The 21510-nt window shown below is 39.9% G+C and overlaps 1 protein-coding gene across 1 annotated transcript in view; it reads right to left on the bottom strand.

The window, feature by feature from the left end:
- Positions 1-17972: 17972 nt before the first annotated feature.
- GALC (galactosylceramidase) overlaps positions 17973-21510 on the bottom strand; it is a 48394-nt gene continuing 44856 nt past the window's right edge. The window contains exon 17 of the mRNA XM_062577528.1: positions 17973-18172. Coding sequence (XP_062433512.1) covers positions 18164-18172 — 9 coding nt within the window. The 3' untranslated portion in view covers positions 17973-18163. The remainder of the gene's footprint in view (positions 18173-21510) is intronic.

The raw sequence follows: 21510 nt of genomic DNA on the forward strand, positions 1-21510 counted from the left end.
GCAGACATACACCCTGCTGCCAGACATGCAGGAACATGAGCCCTGTGGGGTAGATCTAGGGAACAAGATCAAGAGGAAACATAATGGGAGTCAAAGCCACAGCCAAGTGAGCACTATCTGCATCTGTATCATTATTGTGAGAGAAATGCAGCATAAGAGAGTACGCTCTGTACTATGGCAGATGGAATGATTATTATGGAAGCCTCTGCATTTTGGAGGATGACATTACTAAGAAGAGAAGCCATGTTACATCTTTGGCCCACTCTCCATCATACATTTTTTTGCCATGTGTATTTCAAGATGGCTGTGAAGTAGCACAAGCAAGAGAATTAAATAGACACCCAAGATTAATTCTGCCTTTTTAAACTGATTACTGGAGAAAAAAAAGATTCAAAGCTCAGACTTCAGACATGGCACATATTACTACATTAATTAACACTTACTATTCACTCTCTCACACCAAGGCTCTTAGGGACGGCACTGATACCAGAATTATCCAGACAGCATTGATTACAAGTCCTAGAAACCGCATGAAGTAGAGAAGTACCTTATTGTCAGTAATATTCACCTTCTTTATTTATGACAAATTGTATAACTGATTGAGTCTGAGGGGAAAGATCATCTTATTATCTGCAAACATCTGAATTCTGGCTGAGCTTCCTGATGAAGTTGATCTCCTTCTAGGCTTGGCGTTTTGCACAAGGGAAAAACTGAAGATAACACATTCCTGGGCCAGTAAATTTTATTGACTATTTCCACCTGTCAGTATGAAAAACAGTCACAAAGCAACAAAAGATTTTCTTTTCATGGTTGTCTCGCAGCTTAAAAATTACTGTTCCTTCCAAGCATGATATCCAACATATTAAAAACTAGGCTAAAGCTTCCTTCAGCCAGAGATAATGTTTATATTACTAATTGTCAGGGCAGATAGATGAACTTTTTTCTGACTCATTACAGATCGTGGAAAGTGGATACACACTTCATGGTTTAGATCATGTGAATTAACCTTAATGATGGGTTTCAATGAGGTCATGAAGGAGGAAAGAGCTTCCGGTGCTGCACATTATATGAAGATGGTGAAGTCAGGCACTCCATGGGAAGAGACTCCTGAACTGTGATTTCATCTGTAGGCTTAGCTAGGCTCTTTCCTATATCAGTCTCTTATCTAGTTCCCAGATCGAAGGTCCTTCCCAAGCCTGCCCCGGCTTTCCTGTGAGGTTCTTTGTCCAGGCTATAGTGCAGGATATTCCTGGAGTGCTTGCACCAGATTTTTGCTCCACCTCCATTTAAAGCAGAGAGCTGCCCCCACAGCACTGGAGAGTCACACAGAGCTCACAAGCAAAATCATGATTTATCTCTAACTGCAGCGCATTTTACAAGGACAGCAAATGGTGACTAATTATTCACATGAGAGAAATGCAAAGCAATGGAGCATGATCAGAGAGATGGGATCTTTGGACATTCTAGGGTTTCTGGGTTTTTTTGGAACAGGAAAAGCTACACCCTTGACAGAAGGCCTTCCCATATCAAATACCAAGTCCAGACCCCTAAATCAAGAGCAAAAGTGGAGATTTTTTAACAAAAATGTTAGAAGACATTTTCATTAACATAGAAAAACAATCCTCCTTCAACTCCTTCAAGCCTATTCTCAGAAATATTTGGTTTGAAGAAGTTATGACCAGGACAGTGATTTTTTGGCTGAGTAAAATTTAGTAAAAATAAAACTGAGCGAATACAGAGTTTCATAATTGTACTGCTGCAGTGGTCTGAAAAGAACTCTCTCAACCCCTCTTTCCAAGCTTTGTTTGTATTTGCAGAGATCAAGAGGATTCAGGGAAATGCTTTTTCCTTCCCACTGCTTCACTTTTCTCTTTAAAGTGAATTACATTCTTTATTCCTATGAAGTTGCTAATCATCTACCACGGCACTGGATTATTATTCTCCCACCTTCTTCATAATGCTCTTACACCAGTTCTAACTAAATTGTTTGAGACAAGAAGTGAAAGGAAAGCCCAAAATTATCCATTCAAAATAAATTCTGAAAATATATTGCCTTGTTGCATGGCACACTTCACAAAGGACACTGAAAACCAATTTCAAGTACAGGCCAAAAAAAAAAAAAATCTATAGCACAGGAGTAAAATGCAAAGATCCATTATCCTACCAGGAGATTATATACAAGACATGGCAAAAATGACCTGAAAAAATAAGTTCACAAGCAGCCACATATGAAACATACTGACCATTTCTCTGTTACTGAATTAGATAATGGTCAGACCAGTCACACATAAAGGGGGCAGCACAAGTTTTAGATCCATTTGTTTCACATCTCAGGATTTGTTTGAATTCATTAGTTATTATCTAGCAAACAGAAGGCAATAGTTAAAGGCTAAAGAATAATATTCATCTAATCCATAACTCATTCAAGTGAAAATATCAGGAGGGAAAAAAATGTACCTTAGCTATGAAAAGTAGTATCTTCCCTTCCCCCCCACCAGAAGTGAATAATACATATGTGCTGTATAGCAAGCAACATGTCACACAGGTTGTTATGGAAACATACTGTCATTTTCATTTGGGTAGAATACGGAAGGGACCATTTATAAAAAGCAACAACAATCATATCCTCCATACATCTCAAGAGCTGAATCAACGGGGAATGTGTGTGAGCCTCCCCTGTCACACACACAAACAAGCCTTTGACACTAGAGAAAGGATCCTCACTTGTAAAAGGGAAAACAGAAGCACAGACTGGTAGAGAGACTTACTGTTACCTGATTTCCCCAAATAACAGGGAGCAAGAAGTTCTTATGCACTGCCACTATTGAAGGAAAATGTAAAAGTTCAAAGATGGTTTGGGGTAAGAGAAGAGCTAGAGGAGTGATGGAGATTAACTCAGAAAGTACTAAATACACAGCAAATAGAGTTACAGCTTGATTAAAAAAGCAATAGCTCAGGTTCTGAAATAAACTCAAGCTGCCAAATGCTCATTTTGTAAAGAAAAACTGATTCAGTTAGTAGCCTCGGGTGACTGGATAGTTCAGAGAGGAGTAAGACACCAGGACAGAATGACCTGGAGGGCTAATGAGGAATGGGCCTGCAGAGTCAGCTGAGGTCTTGGTGATGAACAAGAAGGCAAGTAGGATATGATATTTCTCTTCATTAGTAAAGGTTATTACTAAGCACTTTTTTAATAGCGTGAGGGTTAACAAGTAAAGATTTTACATTTCTGGGTAGAGAACCAGGCAGAAAAGCTTCCTTTGGTAGAACCAGCAGGACTTTTAGGCAGCAAGAGCTAAACTTCTGACAAGCCCATCAGGCAAATATTTGAAAGAGTAATGATGAAATAAATGTGGGCATTTTATAGCCTCAATTAATGAGCAGACTTCAGCACCTACAGCTCTAAAGTAATTGAAGGGCAGAGCATTACCTAATCTATTTCTCCACAGCTTAGGTGTTTCATCCTCAAGGCTCAGTTCAAGCTCCTTCACTCACTTATTCCACCAGTGATTTGCCAGTGGTGTCTCCTCCTCTGATAGGGTGGTGAATTCTGCCTTCTGTAAAGAGCAAGGCTATTAATTAGAACAACTCCATATTCCTGGGATTTGCTTCTGCTCTTCATTCTGATGAGCAAACACCAGGTGTCGTTGCTTTTTTCTCTCTCTTCTTTGGTGATATTAAACAACTACACTGCTTTAGAAGACCTATCAAAAGTAAAAAATTGTTTTCATGCAGGTTTTGCAATAGTCCTTTTTATATGCAAATAGATAAGTAAGTAGACTAGGTAAGTTAGAAAAATAGAGGACTAGATGATCTCCAGAGGTCCCTTCCAACCTTACCAATTCTATGATTCTATGAAAGATCAAGACATCAATCTGATGCAATATAATTGCTACAGTTTGACATGGTCTGACTGAGGCACTGCTCACCCCCATAGCTCTCCCTCAAGTCTGCTCAAGTTGAGGATGCACAATCTCTCTTTCTGATAAATTCCAGAAGTAGCTCACAGATCAAATTTGACATAATTTTCCAAATCACATTAGCATCACACAGCACAATAGCACCTGCTGGTTGCTTAGTTCATGTGTAAGTGAAGTCAGTAATGCTGTTCAGAAAGTTTCCTGGTAGTCAGACCCCTGAAAATGACAACTCTTCACTAGCAAACCAATTCTTACCTCTATAGTTGGGATTGTGTGAGCCATTCTCATCACTTCTGTAGCTCTCCAAGAAAGTCTCCAGCCAGATCAGGAAAACTATCCTGCCATTCCCAGCATTGATAGAGCTGGAAAAGAAACAGAGAGGAAACTCTTTTTTTCTCAGTAAAAACCATACAGGTTGTCTTTGCCCTTGACAAAGACATTACAAAAAAAAAAAAAAAAAAAAAAAAAAAAAAAAAAAAAAAAAAAAAAAAAAAGAAGAAGAAGAAAAGAGAGAGAGAGAGAGAAGAAATCTAATTTTATTTCTTGTGCAGGTCACCCTTACAGTCCTGGCTAAGTGATATACACAGTGATGTCAGTGACCCTCTTACAAGATGATTATCTGCTGAGCTGCTTCAAACAAGTTGTGCCTATGTATAACTAGATCCACAGGCATGTTTACAACTCTAAGCTCACTGCAAAGGCCTAATGGCTTTAGATGAAGGAAGAAAGAAATACATTATTTCTGGGATTTATGTCTACAGGAGGGGAATGGTATAAGAAATTGTATGGTAAACAGGATAGAAGTAAAATACTAATCCTCTTTTATTTCTTTTCTCTATTACAGGTATAGAAGGTCCTCCAGGCAGCAGAAGTGCTTACTTGGGCTAGGCAAGCAATGAGGCTAAATGCTGTTCATGTACCCAGGCAGGGAGCCAGGGCAGTTATACAAGCAACTTGAGGCACTGACTAATAGAGCTACTATTCTGGGCTCGAAAGACATAGTCCTCTTCTGCAGAAACTTCATTTGCTCCTACGGCAGCAGCTGCATCAGCAATGGGATAACAGGGCTGCAGAAGGGGACATTTTTTTCCCTCTCCTCTCTGAGTCACCTGGACTGCCATGAAGAGCGAGTGAGATATTGTTTCATCCTGGAGCAGATGGGTTGTTTCTATAGTTAAGAATGGAGCATCACAAAGCACAAAATAGTGCATATAATCCCAGCACCCTTTACAAAACAATGCCCGTGCACTACACCCATTCCTGAAAAACAGCTACACCACATTGGGACAGTGCTGCAGAGGCAGATGGCATAACATTTTCTAAGAGTAAACAAGAACTGCACTGGCCAGTGCAGACAAGTGGAGTGCAGTGCATATTATTAGAGGCTAGACAAGCTTTGGGGGGCTCACAGTCTTAGTCTTGCAAAGCATGACACTGGCAGATTAAGTTCTATAAATAATCAGGTTTTGACTCATACCACCTCCAAAAGACAGCTCTTCAGGAGCCACTGTGTACCCCCAAATCATTTTGTAGCTTTGGCTCATGTTTGGGCCAGTGAGAGGAGTGACAGTGCACTGCAATAGCCAGCACAGCAGCCTACAATATCCTGGGTTTCTCTCAAAAGTTTCCTGTCCAAGTTCTGGCCAGCATGCAGCTGGCACAGGTTATGCAGTTGGATAAGATGAGGGTGGCAGAGCTTTAAGGCTCTGGGCATGTGCTGAGATAACCATTGATTTGGTTCCATCCTCAGCTGAATCCATCTGCATTCTCATGATGAACAGTAACTGCACTGTTCCATACAGGAAAAGTCTTACTATTATTGACTAGGGAAAATTACTTTCTGGTGAGCACTTACATCATTATTTGGGCAGGATTTTTGGATTAATCTAGAGGCCCAGAGAATCCAGCCACCTTCACTGAGCAAAGCACGCTGCCTTAAAAAATTTTTCACAGAAAAGATAAGACAAAGAACAGAGAGAGGAATTAAAATCACATTTGGAAAACTGAGACAAAAAAGATTTACCAGCTGGACTACTTTTCCACACAGAAATAGGACTTCCACACAGGAAATCCATGATCTAGTCCAACTAGATCAGGCCTTGAGACCTGTAAGTCTTATAGCTAAAACACAAGATGCTTCTTCCTTTCTAAACCCACTCCAGATAAAAGTTTTTAGCTTGAATTTGAGCCTTTCATTTCATTTTACTTTCAGTGCTAAAAGTAATACTGATTATCACAAGAGGATGAGAATATTTTTTGCTTCTCTGAGGTACCATGACAGTTAATTAATATTGGTATAAGTTTGTAAGGAGCTACAGAAATGGAAGGCACTATAGAAGTTCAAAGCAATATTATTATATGGCTCAGAAAATGATACAATATGCTGACAAAAATTATGCAGTATAGAGCTTAATAAACTTACAGCCAGTATAATAAAAGTTCCGTCAGCAGTAAACTCATTTCCTAGTTGATGGCAGACCTGTGTTGCCAAAAATTATCACCACTTTGCATATTCTGTAGCACTCCACCTTCATCTTCAGTAAAATGATACCCAAAAGATACCGACAGCCCTTTCATTTACTAGTAATGAAAAATATAAATAATCAACCTTAAGTTCTTGGGTTTAGTGCTAAACTGACACAGAAAAAAAAGTAATGACTTTATGCATACTCAGGGGGGAGCACACATTGCTGTGAATGTGCTTGCATGCACGTGAGTAAGCCACCAAGCTGTGTACTTACCTGTATCTAAAATCTTATTAGGTAACCTTTATTCCTCTTTGTGGTTCTCCTCCTTGCTGTCCCAGATGTTACTTATAACATTATGCCTTGTTACAGAATCATCTGGACAATCTGCTCTTATGTGCCTATCTAGCTGGTAGAGCAACCATTAAAATTCCAGAAATCTTAAAAATAGTACAGAATGACAATAAAGAATTAGTAGATATTTGTTCACTTCTAGCATAATATCAACCTTCCTTGTTACTTTAGCAAGTAATCATGAGTGATGTATTTGCACACACAAGTAATTATGGAAAACATGCTGCCACAATTACCAAGGTCTGGATCTGTCCATGGGACCATTTTGAAAAGCTTTTGATTTACTTCTTGCTAGACATAAATGATTTAGTTGTCTATTATCTGATTAAAAATAACATCTTGTCCACTCAGTTGTCAATACATGTTCTAAAAGCAGAACAGAGTTAGGGAATAATTTGTAAATAACACACAGAGTAAAAACTGTTCACATAAATAGATCAATGGACAAATTCATAGAGAAAAGAGGACCTATTGACAGACTGCTTAAAAGCAATTAAATTCATTAAATAAGTATTACCAATTTACAGCTTTAACCACCAAACTACTGCAGATGCTGGATTTCAAAAGACATGCCTCAGTAGCGTAGTACAACATATCTGAAGCATTTGCATGCCCATGAATCACCAGTTTGAATCCAGGTATCAACACAACTTTTCAGCCCTTTATGGTAGTTAGACTACATTTCAGAGTGTCTATTGAAGGCAGATAGGACTTAGAAAGAAATCTCGCCTGCCTGGATATTAACAATTGCATAGTAGCTTTTCAGTAAAAGAGTTAGTCAACAGTGTCCGTGGCAAAACTTCTTGAACTCTGCACTAGGATGCTGTGCATGACTCATCTCTCTCTCTCTCTCTCTGTTCATTGCAAAGCAACGGGCAGTGGATGCTTGTTTTGCCCACACCACATATTTCTGTTTCTACACAGTCCCTTCCTTTGTGATGTTTTGTTCTGAAAGTTTAGTGCAGACAAGCAGTCTACAGGTTCTCCTTCTCTTTCCTTTTGATTAGATGTTTTCATCCTTGAAAGGAAAAGGTATTTATTACGAAGCACAACAGTCTGCAAAGCTGTGATGCTTCAAAGCAAAAGGGACTATGCACCTGGTATTTATAGAAAACACAATAGCTAATATCACTAACTCAGAGAAAGTATTCGTCTTTCCTCAATGAACTAAAAGGCAATGAGCCAAATTCAGCTGAACTCTGAAATACAGCCCACAGCCAATATGAAGGACATATAGAAGTTACAGGAGTCTGGGGAGGTCAGGGAGAGAGAGAAGCCCCTGAGACATATCTGAGACTGGGGTAGTCATCTATTTTCTACAAATAATATTTATTTCAAAGACTAGTGAGCCTGTATGTCTTCAGAGAGATCACAGTAGGGCCTGGCAATAGAAGGCATGTTGCATTCATGGGTGGAACATCTGGATTTAAGACAAAGAGAGCTGCTGTCTGCACCATTTCATTCAAGCAGAGTGCAGTGGATGGTGCTGACCCTTAACTAGTTGAGGTAGAGTGACACAGCAGGCCTGGTCAAACACTGTTGGGAGGGAATGAAATTTATTACAAGATATAGGAACTGAAGCCATAGCCAATGCTATAAACATAAATATTTACCTGAATCCTACCAAAGGTTACTGATGCTTAAGCATCATCTTGATGAGATTCTTTTATTTGCATGTTTTAAAGGCGCACTCACAATTTGGAACTGATTTAGAAGAAAAATTATTCTGTGAAATACACAAAAAGTGTAAGATCAGACCGTTTCCTTCTTTGCACTAAACATTTGCTTATAGATCCTTAATAACAACAACACAGCTGAGCAAGTCATTCTTCAAAAGAAATGGCCAAGACAGTATCTTCTTTAACACTGATATCTCAGGAGAAATCCAGATCTATTTTACTATGAGAAATACTGAAATTCTTTTGATTTATTTACAGTGCTTTTTTCTGTGTTAATGTCTTCTAAGGATATGATGACCAACTGCCACAAGGCCTTCTCAGGAATGTACCATAGACCTAATAAAAACATAAATAATTTGACATTTCTTTGACATTTTTGACTTCCTAGAGGCTATGTTATATGAAAGACAAGCCTCTAGAATTTTAAACAGGCTTGCCTTGCATAGTGGAAAGGCAAAAGACAGGAGCACTTTGTGTTGCCATAGTCAGAGATCCAAAGAGAATACAAGAAGCTGAAAACAGGAAGACAGCACATAGGCATTGAGCATGCTTGGAAGTTAGAGATAATATAGGCATCAATTTAATCTCAAGATGTAAATCAGTTTGGAATGCCGAAAACTCATCAGTTAAATCTAATTTGTTACAGTGAGCTACAAACTTTAATTAACATTCATAGAATATAAAGGATTCTAGAAGTTAGGGCTGAGCACACTTTAAGAGGCTATCTCATGATGCTGGGCCTTTGTTTAGATTTCCTCCTTGTCCACTACAGTGGAATATGGATCCAGCTAGAATAATTCCACACAGAGCTTGGAAAAAAAGACACGCTAACAGATCTATCTCTTTTCCTTTATGAAAATATTTGTAACCAGACTGGATAAACATAAAACAAATTTTGCCATTATTCAGGTATTTTATCTTTCTACAATAGGTTTCAGATGTAGTTTATAAAGATATTCCATATGAATGAGAAAGGAAGTACCAAGGAGAATTTCATGAAACAAAAATATTGTAACAGAACGATTGAGGTTGGAAGGCAACTCTGGAGATTATCTAGTCCAACCCCCCTGCTCAAGCATGTTGCACAGGATTGTGTCCAGGTGGGTTTTGAATATCTCCAGAGAAGGAGACTCCACAACTTCTCTTCGAAATCTGTTCCAGTGCTCTGTATAACTCTCACTGTAAAGAAGTTCTTCCTTTTATTCAGGTGGAACTTCCTGTGGTTTCGTTTGTGCCTGCTGCTTCTTGTCCTGTCGCACAGGACAACTGAAAAGAGTCCAGCCCCATCGGCTTGACTCTCCCCCTTAAGCTGTTTGTAGACATTGATAAGATCCCCTCCCAGTCTACTCTTCTCCAGGCTAAACAGGCCCAGCTCTCCCAGCCTTCCTGCATGAGACACATGCTCCAGCCCTCTGATCATCTTCGTAGCCCTATGCTGGACTCTCTCCAGTAGCTCCATGTCTCTCTTGTACTTGAGAGCCCAGGAGCTGGACACAGTACTCCAGATGAAGCCTCAGCAGGGCTGAGTAGAGGGGCAGGATCACCTCCCTCGACCTGCTGGCAACACTCTTCCTAATGCACCCCAGGACAACATTGGCCTTGGCCACAAGGGCACATTACTGGCTCATAGTCAACTTGTCATCAACCAGGATTCCGAGGTCCTTCTCTGCAGACTTGCTTTCCAACAGGTCAGCCTCCAGCCTGTACTGGTGCCTAGTTATTTCTCCCTAGGTGCAGCACCCTGCACTTGCCCTTGTTGAACCTCAGGAGGTTCCTCTCTGCCCAGCTCTCCAGCATGTCCACATCTCTCTGAATGGCAGCACAGCCCTCAGGTGTGTCAGCCACTCCTCCCACCTTGGTATCATCCACAAACTTGCTGAGGAGGCACTCCGTCCCCTCATCCACGTCACTGATAAAGAAGCTGGACAAGACTAGCCTCAGTACTGAGCCCTGGGGAACTCCACTAGCCACAGGTCTCCAAATGGAGACTGCACCACTGATGACAACCCTCTGAGCTCTGCCTTTCAGCCAGTTCTCAAGCCACCTCACTGTCCACTCATCTAACCCACACTTCCTGAGCTTCTCTAGGAGGATGTTGTGGGAGACAGTGTCCAAAGCCTTGCTGAAGTCAAGGTACACAACATCCACTGCTCTCCCCTCATCCACCCACACCATCCTAGAAGGCTATCAGGTTGGTTAAGCATGATTTCCCCTTGGTGAATCCATGCTGGCTACTCCTGATCACCTTCTTTTCCTCCATATGCTTGGAGATGACATCCAGAATGAGCTGTTCCATCACCTTTCCAGGGATGGAGGTGAGGCTGAGCGGCCTATAGTTGCCTGGGTCCTCCTTGTCGCCCTTCTTTGAAGACAGGAGTGACACTGGCTTTCTTCCAGTCCTCAGGCACCTCTCCAGTTCTCCAGGACCTTTCAAAGATGACAGGGAGTAGCCCAGCAACAACATCCACTGGCTCCCTCAGTCATTTGCAAGACTGTAACTGTAAATAGTTCGTATGTCTGTGTGTACATAGCATGAAAAAAGCAGAATGTAAAAACAATGGAATTGCTCAAACTCCAGTTTAGCTATCATGTTTGCAGAGATTGATTTCTTGTTTTTAAATGGGGTCTTCTCTATTCTGGAGCCATCTTAAATGTCATCAAATTCACAAGCTAAATTATTAAGTTGCAAGCTAAGAACATATATATGTTTTTACAATGGCTTAGCTAAAATAGAATAACATACCTCATAGCAATTGTAAACCACCATAAGATGAGTTTTAATACAGAGAGAACCCCTGTGTACCCAAAAAGAGCAAATAACCTCAAAGTTAGGGAAAACAGGACAGTCAGTTACATTTCCAGGACTAAATCAGAGAGAACAACGATCTGAATCTTTTTCTTCCAAATACAGAACCACCAACCTGGCTGTCGGGCTATGTGTTGTTCTGAATTCTCAAAGCGCTTTCATTTGTCTGAAAAATCCTGATCTGCTGTAGAATGATAATATATCTTTTCAAATCTGTATTAGGAAGGGCTGTCTAGATCTACTAAGAGCTGTGAAATATGCATAGGAATTTCATCAAGCTTGAAGTCATTTCTTTTGGTGGTTTTGGTTGAATCTAAGAGAGGGAGACATACCAGAGGCATCAAACTGATATAAAAAAGGACCACAGTGAAAGACTCTTCTTCTGAAGCTGTTATGGCCCTCAAGCAACAAATTCAGGTAAGAGATTAGACTTGTTATCTCACTTCTGCACATTTCTTTGTGAACATAATGGAGCTAGCATTGCCTCTCAATCTAAACTCCCCTAGAGGTAAAATCCTGACCTCTATGTAATCTATGAAGGCTCAGGAACAGAGGTCAGTGAAGCTATAATTTCACTGCAAATGACAAATATCTTCTCATAACCATGAACAAAAAAGGTCTCTCTTCTGTAGTCACAGGAGACATCACTGTGTTGGTCTCCTCTCCCACTCCAACCACAGGCGCAGACAGTAGATATCCTGTGTTATGGTCAAGACAATGCTGCAACAATGAGGTGGCTTTGTCGTTGCCCATTGATACTTCTAAAAAAAGCAGAGAAAGAACTAATTTTGAAGACGTGCATGAGCATGTCACATTGCTAGCTCTTTGATATGGCAGCAGGTACCTCTTAAACATCATATTTTATTTGTGAGAGGCTGATTCTTTGGCTTCCTCAGGCCCCATGTTTTCAGAGAGCTGACTGTCCAGGGAGGAGCTAAGAAGAAATCAAAACTATGTTGTCATTGTTCTCCTCGAATGGAATTTTGCCCCAGAATTTTCCAAAGTTAACTTTTTTCCCCTACCAAATAATTTTCCCTTCCTCACAGGGTAGAAATTCCATTTCTAGAAAATAGCTATAAAAGGATGAGTAAGTGAAACACAAAAGAGACTTTTTCATTCCTTAGGACCACCCAAACAAAATAAAACATTTAGACATGCTTTTCACAACAGAGGAATACCTCTGATATCTTGGCCACAATTCTGTGCTTCTAATAGAAGCAAGTCACTGTGTCCAGAGCTAAACTTGAGCCATTTTAGGTTGCATAGCTTCTTTTATTTCTCAGTTGTATCGCCAAGCTTTAGCATTCTAGTTCTCCAGGGTAAATTCCATTGCTCGATGCTGAATTCATACAATGCTATCATTTCCAGGGGAAAAATCATTTTAAAAGACAAGAGCTATATTTCTTGTATTTTCTGTATTTTCTGTCTGAGTAATAATTGTATTTTTGCATTTGTGGTAGCATTTTTATCAATGGATTCCAAAGGTACAAAAATAGGGTAATGTGACTGACACCATTTTACAGACAAGGAATCTCAGGTACAAAAGAAACTCACATCGGTGGCAGAAAACTCTACAAATCTTGACTCCAGTACAGGAGTCTAGACTGGAAAACTCTTCAGTAATTCACAAACATTTCATTTTCAGTTATATGAGAGCTTCTTTTCCCCAGTATTTAAAAGCTACTAGTGGGCGGACAATATTTCTGTGTTGAGCCTATGACTGCAGGATTATCTACAGAAAATGGAGAGCTAAAAGAACCAGCAGATTAAGGTGGTGGCATTCTGTCTTCTCAGTCTGAAGGTGAAATCCTACCTCCTAAACTTCCTCAGTCATCTGAGTAGCCTTCTCGCCTTTGTGACAAGTGAGTTATAGGGACAAACTGCACAAATGAAGCCGTTAACCAGAAACTTGTCCTGATCTGATCTGCAGTGCTGACTGCCCATAACTCCAGTCAAAGGTGGCACAAGCTCCATATCTTCATTACCTCTAGAAGCTAGGTCCATTCCCTCATTTAAATCATCTTATAACTTAATGGAGGCTTGCTCCTTGGCCAGCTATTCTCAGATTGCCTACCTCATTCTCTGTTTTTTAAAGACTGGTATGAGCCTGCTATTTGATGTAGCATTTTCCATATTAAAGCTCTCAAGAGAAGACTGCGCTCTGCTGAGTGTTATGTATGGCTCTCTGAGGCATCAGATTATAGCTCAGTTCTGTTACTACTGCTCCTTGTTATTAACTTTACAGCTCTGTGTTATGTATTGTGCCATGTAACAGCCCAAGCACCCACCAGTAGCAGAGCACTGGGGCCAAACAAGTGTTTTGTCATTAAGAACAGGGAAGCCAGAAACATAAATGCTTGCCAGCAACCACAGATTTACAATAGCAGCTCATCTAGGCTCTTCCTTCTCTCTCAGGAGCTACAAGTTCTTTCTTAAGTAAATTCACTCACTAAATAATCCACAAAGAGCATTTCAAAATGACTCAAAACATTACTAACACACTGCCAAGCTGCATCCTTGTGCTGACTACACAGAACAGTCATCAGGAACAACATCCTGGTGTTATCTTGCTTGCTGAGACAGGGCCATATAAGTCACCTGCTCCAGAGATACTTGTAAATAACTACTATCTTCTGCAGGCCGTAAGATATCTTAAGATCTCTCCTGCACTTTCCTGTATTCTTCACTTACCCAAGTGCTTTCTTTGGCAAGCAATTTGCCTTCAAATTAGTGTAAGAAAAAAGGAAAACCTATCAAGGTTTAATTTTCATATTTCAGTCCCTTACAGCCCCATGAAAATAGCTCTTTCTCACTTTTGCACTGGAAACTGAAATTATACCAAGGAAAGTCAAATGAAAACCTGAAATGTTTCTGAAAATCACATTCTGTCAAAACAAACTGTAAGAAAAATAGCCATAACCCAGACAGTACACAGTATCTAAGGAACTGTAAAGCTAGACAATAACACTCAGTGGAATTTCACCAAGAAAATACATAAAAAATAGACAGACAATATTAAGGTTATAAACCAATAAGCCAAATTTCTGTAGTTCTTCAAAAAAGACTATCACTTTCATTAGACAGAGGGGCATGACACTCCCATGGAAAACATTATCTTCCTCCTCCACAGAAACTCCTATGAAATTCTAGTCATAAGAGCCACTTAAGACAAATAAGCACCGAGTTTCCTGCCTTATCCTTTCTCACCACCACACAAATGATGTATCCACTCTTTAGAAAAAGAAAACCCAGTGGATGCCTTACATAAGAACATGATTATGGAAGAACAGTCCCCACTTCAGTTTCACAGATCCTCTGGGTATTGCTGTAATCTCCAACAAAAATCGGAAATGTTTCTCACTTTGCCTTCCAGGGAACGAGGCAAAAAATTAATGTTTCCATGTCAGAACCTTATATCTGTGTTTTGAATTCCTCAGAATGCTTCTGCTTCCCAGTCCCTACATGTGCATCTCTGGATATGTCCTTTCTGGGGCAATGCAAAGGGTGCGGAAAGACTGTGAATCTGTAACTAAGGATCCCCTTGAAAGAGGGACTACTGAAGAGATTGAGTTGGCATGGCCCACTCTCACACCCACTGCTGAGCTGTCTGACATTGGTGGCCTGTGAGGGACAGGGAAGGACATCACCTCAGGAAGCGTGGAGCTTAATTCAGAATGAAAGTAAATAGATGGCTATTAACCTAGGGCACATAAAGCTTTTGAAATCTGGCATGAGGGCGTGAATTGCTTTCCTGGTGATCAGAGAGGATGCTCATTTACCTCTCCCTGTATTTCTCATTATGCTGTTCTGAGACACTTGATAATGTCAGACCCAGCCTCCCTTTCAGATTCCACACTGTTGACCCCTTTGATTTTACCTGAAGCTTCTCACCACCCCAAACTCAGCCAGCTCCAGTTTCCGTCACGCTCTCTTTGTATTCTCCCTTCACACATGCTTGCAAGGCTTCTGCCTTTCCTTGTCTCTGGACCTCTTTGAACAGAGAAATACCTTGTTCAAGGATAAACTGAGCAGTTTCTCTACCAGTGCAAACACACTTCCTTTTTCTCTCACAGTGGCTCTGTCCCTTGTAGCTTTCCCAAATTATTGATCTGCTATTTTAAAATTGAACTAGGAGATAGGAGCCCCAGCTGTACACTGTAAAAAGCTCTTGTGTGTTGTTCACGTTCGTTGTTACCCCCTCTAGGGTTTAGTTCTGTAGTCACCTCTGTGTACATATACAGCTAGGGTCTCAGCACTGTAAATAAGGCTGTGTGCAGCTATAGGTGTGTACATGTGCCTGGGGATACCTTCCAGTATCAGAGCTGTGTCATGTAAAAGGCTTTTAGGATATGGATTGTAGCAGCTCAGGTATGGGTTAAGTGCAAACTTACTGTGTACCAAAAATAATCATTGTAGAATCTTTCTTAACTTGGACACACAAGTTAAAGGTTGCTGAGACTCACACAAAAGCTATGCTACAGGCAACAATAGGACATTTTGGGTGTTTTCTTGTTTTAATGACTTTGATCCAGATGAACCACTACAGGTAATAGATGCTTTACAAAGCATTTGGTTTTTATAGCTTAATCTGCTTAGAGCAGATGCAAAATTATTAAAAGGTGAATTAGTATTCCTTGTAAGGAAAGTCATGGGTTTTGTGCACAGAAGGCTGTTCGGAGTCTCAGCCTTCTCTCTCTTCTCAAATAAAGCTCCCTTCGTTCCTTATTTTCATGGCACAGGGCGGCTGGCCTCAGACCTAGCAAGACGAACTGTTTCTTAGTAATACTTACATTGCCCTCTAGTGACTCTGGCATAAAACACAAGTTCCTCTTCCTTTGCGAACTTGTCACAAAAGATAAAAAGTCCTAAGGTTCATGTCAAGCCTCTATTTTTCATTTGGAAACCAATCTTTGTGATACCACTATAGATTTTTCTGAGTACAGATCAGACTTGCTGTAATGAGGTTTTTTTTGTAGCCCGAAGTATGAGCTAGCCCTCTCAACTGCCTAAGCTGAGTGGTGTTTTCAAATATTGTGTCAGTCACACTCAATGAACTGAAATAGCATTTCTGTTTATCTGGTTTTGGTTAGGCCTGAGACACTTTTCACAGAGGATTAGGTCTCAAGGGGGAAAGGAGAAGTTACAGTTAGGCAATAATGTGAACAGTGTTCATTAACTTCAGGAACATGACTTTGAGAAAAGGAGACCACAGATATGAACAGGTGGACTGGGTCTTCAGTTTTCCTGACAAATCATTCTGTACATTGCTCTTTTGCTAGGTGAGAATCACATCTGTTCTCTCTGTGAAATGAGGGGAAAGAGTCTGAAGATGAGCAATTTTGAGGGTGTATTACAGATTCAGGTTTTTTATAGAGGTTTTAACACCATCCCTCCTACCTTGTTAAATCATGATAGGTTGGAAAAGGCCTTGCTATAGAAAGGCTTTGCTATAGAAATGCGTAGGAGATTGATGTAAAGCCTTACAGTGTATTCCTGGAGTTGTATCAGTCCGTTTATACCTATCTCCTCCAGTCTACCTGGTTCCACAAGAAGAACACTGCCCTGGAGCACAGCATGCTTACCTTCCTTCTCTGGAAGATATCCTTGAGGGCAGTGGCAGCTGCTGGTGATGTGCAGATGTTTCAGCTGAGATTCTATCACTTTTGCCCATTTCTTCTGTTGTGGGACTGTTGGACACAGGAACTACAGGACACCAATATACAGATGGTGCATGGAAGTCAGGGAGTACCCTTTTAAATACTCCAAAAAGTCTATGAAGAGATCCATATCCATAGCATGATTGCCATTAAAAGTAGAGAATGATCAGAGTCCTAAACACTGTAGATCCCTGCCATGAAGAAGTAACAAGGCACCATCTTCAGTGAGGGATTCAAACGGAAATTATGTCACTACTCCATGTGACCTCACTATCACTAACATGAAGCAGACAACAGCTTGCTCTCAGAGATAGGTTTGCCCTGTTATTTCCCTGTTTACACTTCTGACAGGAGGAGATGCTGCTCTTATAATCCAGGGCTTTTCCCTGGTAATATATTTAGTCTTTATAGGAAAGAAATTAAGCAGTATCTGTCTTTCAGTTCTATCAAGCAAGAGTGCTTCGTGCCACTACATCCCTGTATTGTAGTGGCACATAGTTCCACATGAGGAAATTGTGGCATGGAGAAAATGCAGAATATCACATTAGGAATAAATTGTCATAGAGTAACATCTAAGACTTGCTGTTTAAATCTTCAGATTCCCCATATTAATACTGGATTGTATAAGCACATAAAACAGAGTTTTCTATCCTCTAAGTGACATGCTCGAAATTTCTATCCCATACTCATTTAAAGCTCTAATAAGATTGGCGAATTTAAACATTAAAACAATTCACTACTATCTAGGAATGCATAATTATTGAAAAACAAAACAGTAGATATTGAAAAGTAAATACAGCTTCACAGACAAAATACAGGATATTTTGCTCTTAAAACACTACCTCCAACTAAATAGAGAATCCCCAAATCCTCAGAAACATAGGGCATAGAACACACAGTATACTGCAGTAGAGGGCACTGTTAATATTTACCTGTTAGCTCCTTGCAGGATTAAAGAACTAGGATGTGGTCCATAATCTTTTGAAGTAAGTAGACACAACAACAGAAACACATTCCAGTTAGACAATGGAAGACTAAGGCTTCACAGGACAGGAAAATCATCATTATCACTTTTATGATCAGCATATTACTTTACTTTCAGAAGCCAGCAACATTTTCAAAGAAGCTGCCTTTTGAAATGACATAGTGTGGATGAGTACCCCCAAGCAGAAGTCTTCTAAAGGATCTGCAGATGCTGTATACTCATGAGGGAGGCTGGTAAGCACAGAATTGCTGTAATCAGGCTTTGATGTGATAAAAGCAAGCCAGCACCTTTTCTGCATCAGGTTGCCTGGAGATAGAGGGGGGGGAAGAGGAGAGAAAAATAAAGAAAGGGAAATACAAGCATTTTGGTGGAAAAAAGGAGGAAGAATAACCAGAAATATGGCCCAAAAGGAAAATTACTATTAACACTATTAATGCTGATTGTATTTAAAAAGTGCTCAAGAACCAGGCTGACTTCTAGGAGGCTGAGTTTCATGCAGAAGGGAAAGACAGAAAGACAGCCAGAAAGACAGACCGAAGAAAAGCATCCACCATTCCCATTTCTCCATGTAAGAAGGAGAAAAGACAGATAAGCAACTTAAATAAATCCTTAATATCAGCAGACAGGACACTATTCTTGCTGCCACTCTATATGGTATGGAGTGAGGGGAGGGAAAGGAGGGAAATACAGATAAGGTTTCTGATGTTTTGATAGTTAGAACACCAAAATAACGTTTATTTGCCTACAGGGTCCTGCTAGCCCATCCTTGCAGTACCTAGTTTACATACATTCTTTTTATCACAAAAATCAGGTTACAGTGAAAACCTGTTCTGTACACTATGTGGGAAAATGCGATGAAGTAGAAAGTACAAAAAAAAAAAAAAAAACACACACACCCATAGGTCTAACACAGAGCCCAAAAGATTGAAATGTTCAAAAGACAATGATTATTGCATTTTTCCTGACTCAGTTAAATGGGTGACAGACCACTCAGAAGGTGCAAGTGGGGAAAGAGAAAGGAACCAAGAGATGTAACAAATACAGCTACATTTATAGGGGAAATTCTTGTTGTCAACATCTACTAGAACTATCAATAAAAGGAAATGATTTAAATCTAGCAACGCCACTTCAAACAAGTATCTGCCATGCATTCAGTAGTACCCTACTATCGATTCCTATTGGCTTGGGAAGTTGGATTTCACAGCTGACATGATATCCCTGTGAAAGCAGTCATCACTTGTCAAGGCATTTTGTCTTTTGAAGTAGTCAGTCGGATGCTTCATGAAGGGCTCAAGCCACATCAACAGGTAAAATATTAGTTAGCACTCTGGATATAGGACACAAATTTTGAAGTATTATCACTTATTGTGAATTGGGGAAAAAAAATTGAAATACCACCCTCCAACTGTTAAATAGATGAGAAAAAGAAAGCAATGATTGTTTTAAATCAATAGCAGAACAGGCACCTACAAAGGAGAAGTGGAAGCTCTCCCATCATTTTGCCTCAGCTCTCAACTAAGAAAAGGCCAGAAAAGGTACAACAGGGAATAATTTTCATTTGACAAGGAGATAGGCTGAATGCATCAACAAGATCTTCCCACCTCCTCCCCCTGCTCAGTTGAGTGAATCCCATATAATGCTTGCAAAAAGCATTTTAGGATAAACTATCAACTGAAAGACAAGCAAAAAATCAAGTTAAACCCTTAAGCAGCAATCTCAGACTGAATAGGAAATAGGCAGCTTATGCCAGAGACATTGTTCATCCCAAAGCAGCTTTATAGATCTCTGTGCTGAGACATTAGTGTGCACCTCAGCTCAGCACAAAACTTGTCTGATCTCTTGCCAGTGAGCACTACCATTTATTGCTCCCACTACAACAGCAATCACGTTAGAATTGAATATGGACATCCTTAATAGGATTTGCTGTTTGTCATTGCTGCATGCTCTTAAAAATGACTTAAATAACTCTGTACAATCAAGCTATGAGGCTACAGAGCCTCTCCTGTGAGATCTCAGAATGGCTGATGTACATTAAGCCTCCCAAAACCCCCAGAAAAAGGCTAGTGGCAGAAAGAACTTTTTTCCTTTTGTTACTGCTTTACTTGCGCAGAACATACCTTCTGCACACAGAAGTGATACCAATGCACACATTACGGGCCTGCCTTCTAGCTGCATAACCTGGTGCTGTGGTTTTTAATCTTTTCTGACCATAGATCAAGTGCTCTTACTACCAAAAAACAGCATGAGGATTTATGTTCTTGGAAAAAGACTGTTTTATAAGTAGCTAAACTATTGCCTTTTTTTTTAAGCAATAATTAAGTCTTAATTTTTCTATAGGCATTTCAATTAAAATATTGTTAATGAAAAAACAGCAAGGAAGATGACTGTACTTCCTGGCAGGAATTTGACAGAGGAATTCAAGTTGAACCTAGAATTTGCTTTGCTTTGCTTTTCCCCATATTCTTTGGGGACACAAGAGGGTAGAGTTTGGTTTTCCTTAAAGGTCCTTTTGGTGATGATAGTTTCTGTCTTAGACTATCAAGGGCTCCCAGACCAAAGCTGAGCAGTATCAGTCTAGTGCATTGGGTTGCATTTTCTCTTGCAAACCCTTGAGTTTGTACTACACTGATCCATCCTCTACTACAGTCCTGCATCTTGAGGGGCATCCATGAACACATTAAAACAGGAATAACTATGTTCCTGCTACAAGTAAAGTTTTTAACTCTGCACAGGCACACTTAATGCCAATGGAAAATGCATTTTCTAAGAAGTCATCACTTACTACACTTTACTAAACATTTTTAGGGTACTTTTGTCCCACTTTCCAGATATATGTCTAGATTTTAAGCTTTGTTTTGGAGTCTACAGTAGTAGATGCAAAGTCATTTGGGGCCTGCCGATAAAACTGATCTCTGGAATCTGTATCTGTCTCTAACCTTATCCACTTATAACTCCTCTGAGGAAAAAATTCTGTCAGTGTTGCATTATTCACTGTGAAAACCACAGAGAAGTATCTTGGCACATAATGAAGGCTTGGCAACATATATTTGCCTTTGCTCAATTATTTCTAGGGTTTAAAAAGTTCTGTGAATAAGACCTTTATTGTTTCACTGACAACTAAGCATAGGCTCATTAATAAATGGAAGGAACACTTAGTGCCACGAAGAACATGCCGATACTAATTTTTCATGCGTTATCAATATGGGCAGGATAACTACAAAAGCTTTCCGTACACAAAAGCCATATAAAATGTACCTAAGATAGCTTTGTTAAGGAATGAGATAAGCATTTGTATTTTATTCCTCTATTTCAGCAAGCTCTGACATTAATTGCAACATATTTCTTCAAGTGCCCACGTATAATGTGCTCAAAACCTTCAAACAGCTACCTGATGGTTCTGTTGCAAACAAATCTAGCAAGTATTTTAATATTAGATTTTAGAACTTTTTATTTTGCCCAAAACATGTGTTAGACTTTTATGAATTCAGTAGTTATGAAGGGGATAGCCTTTAGATGGAAGATTAATAGCCATTGTTTAACTACAGAACAAGTAGAGAAGCAAAGAGAACTTTTGAAAAACACATCCATGCACATATTCCTCAATCCATACCTGGAGACCACCTAAAAATGAGAGTGAGGATAAT

This window comes from Rhea pennata, chromosome 5 (assembly GCF_028389875.1).
Source record: "Rhea pennata isolate bPtePen1 chromosome 5, bPtePen1.pri, whole genome shotgun sequence".
In the NCBI taxonomy this organism is placed as follows: domain Eukaryota; kingdom Metazoa; phylum Chordata; class Aves; order Rheiformes; family Rheidae; genus Rhea; species Rhea pennata.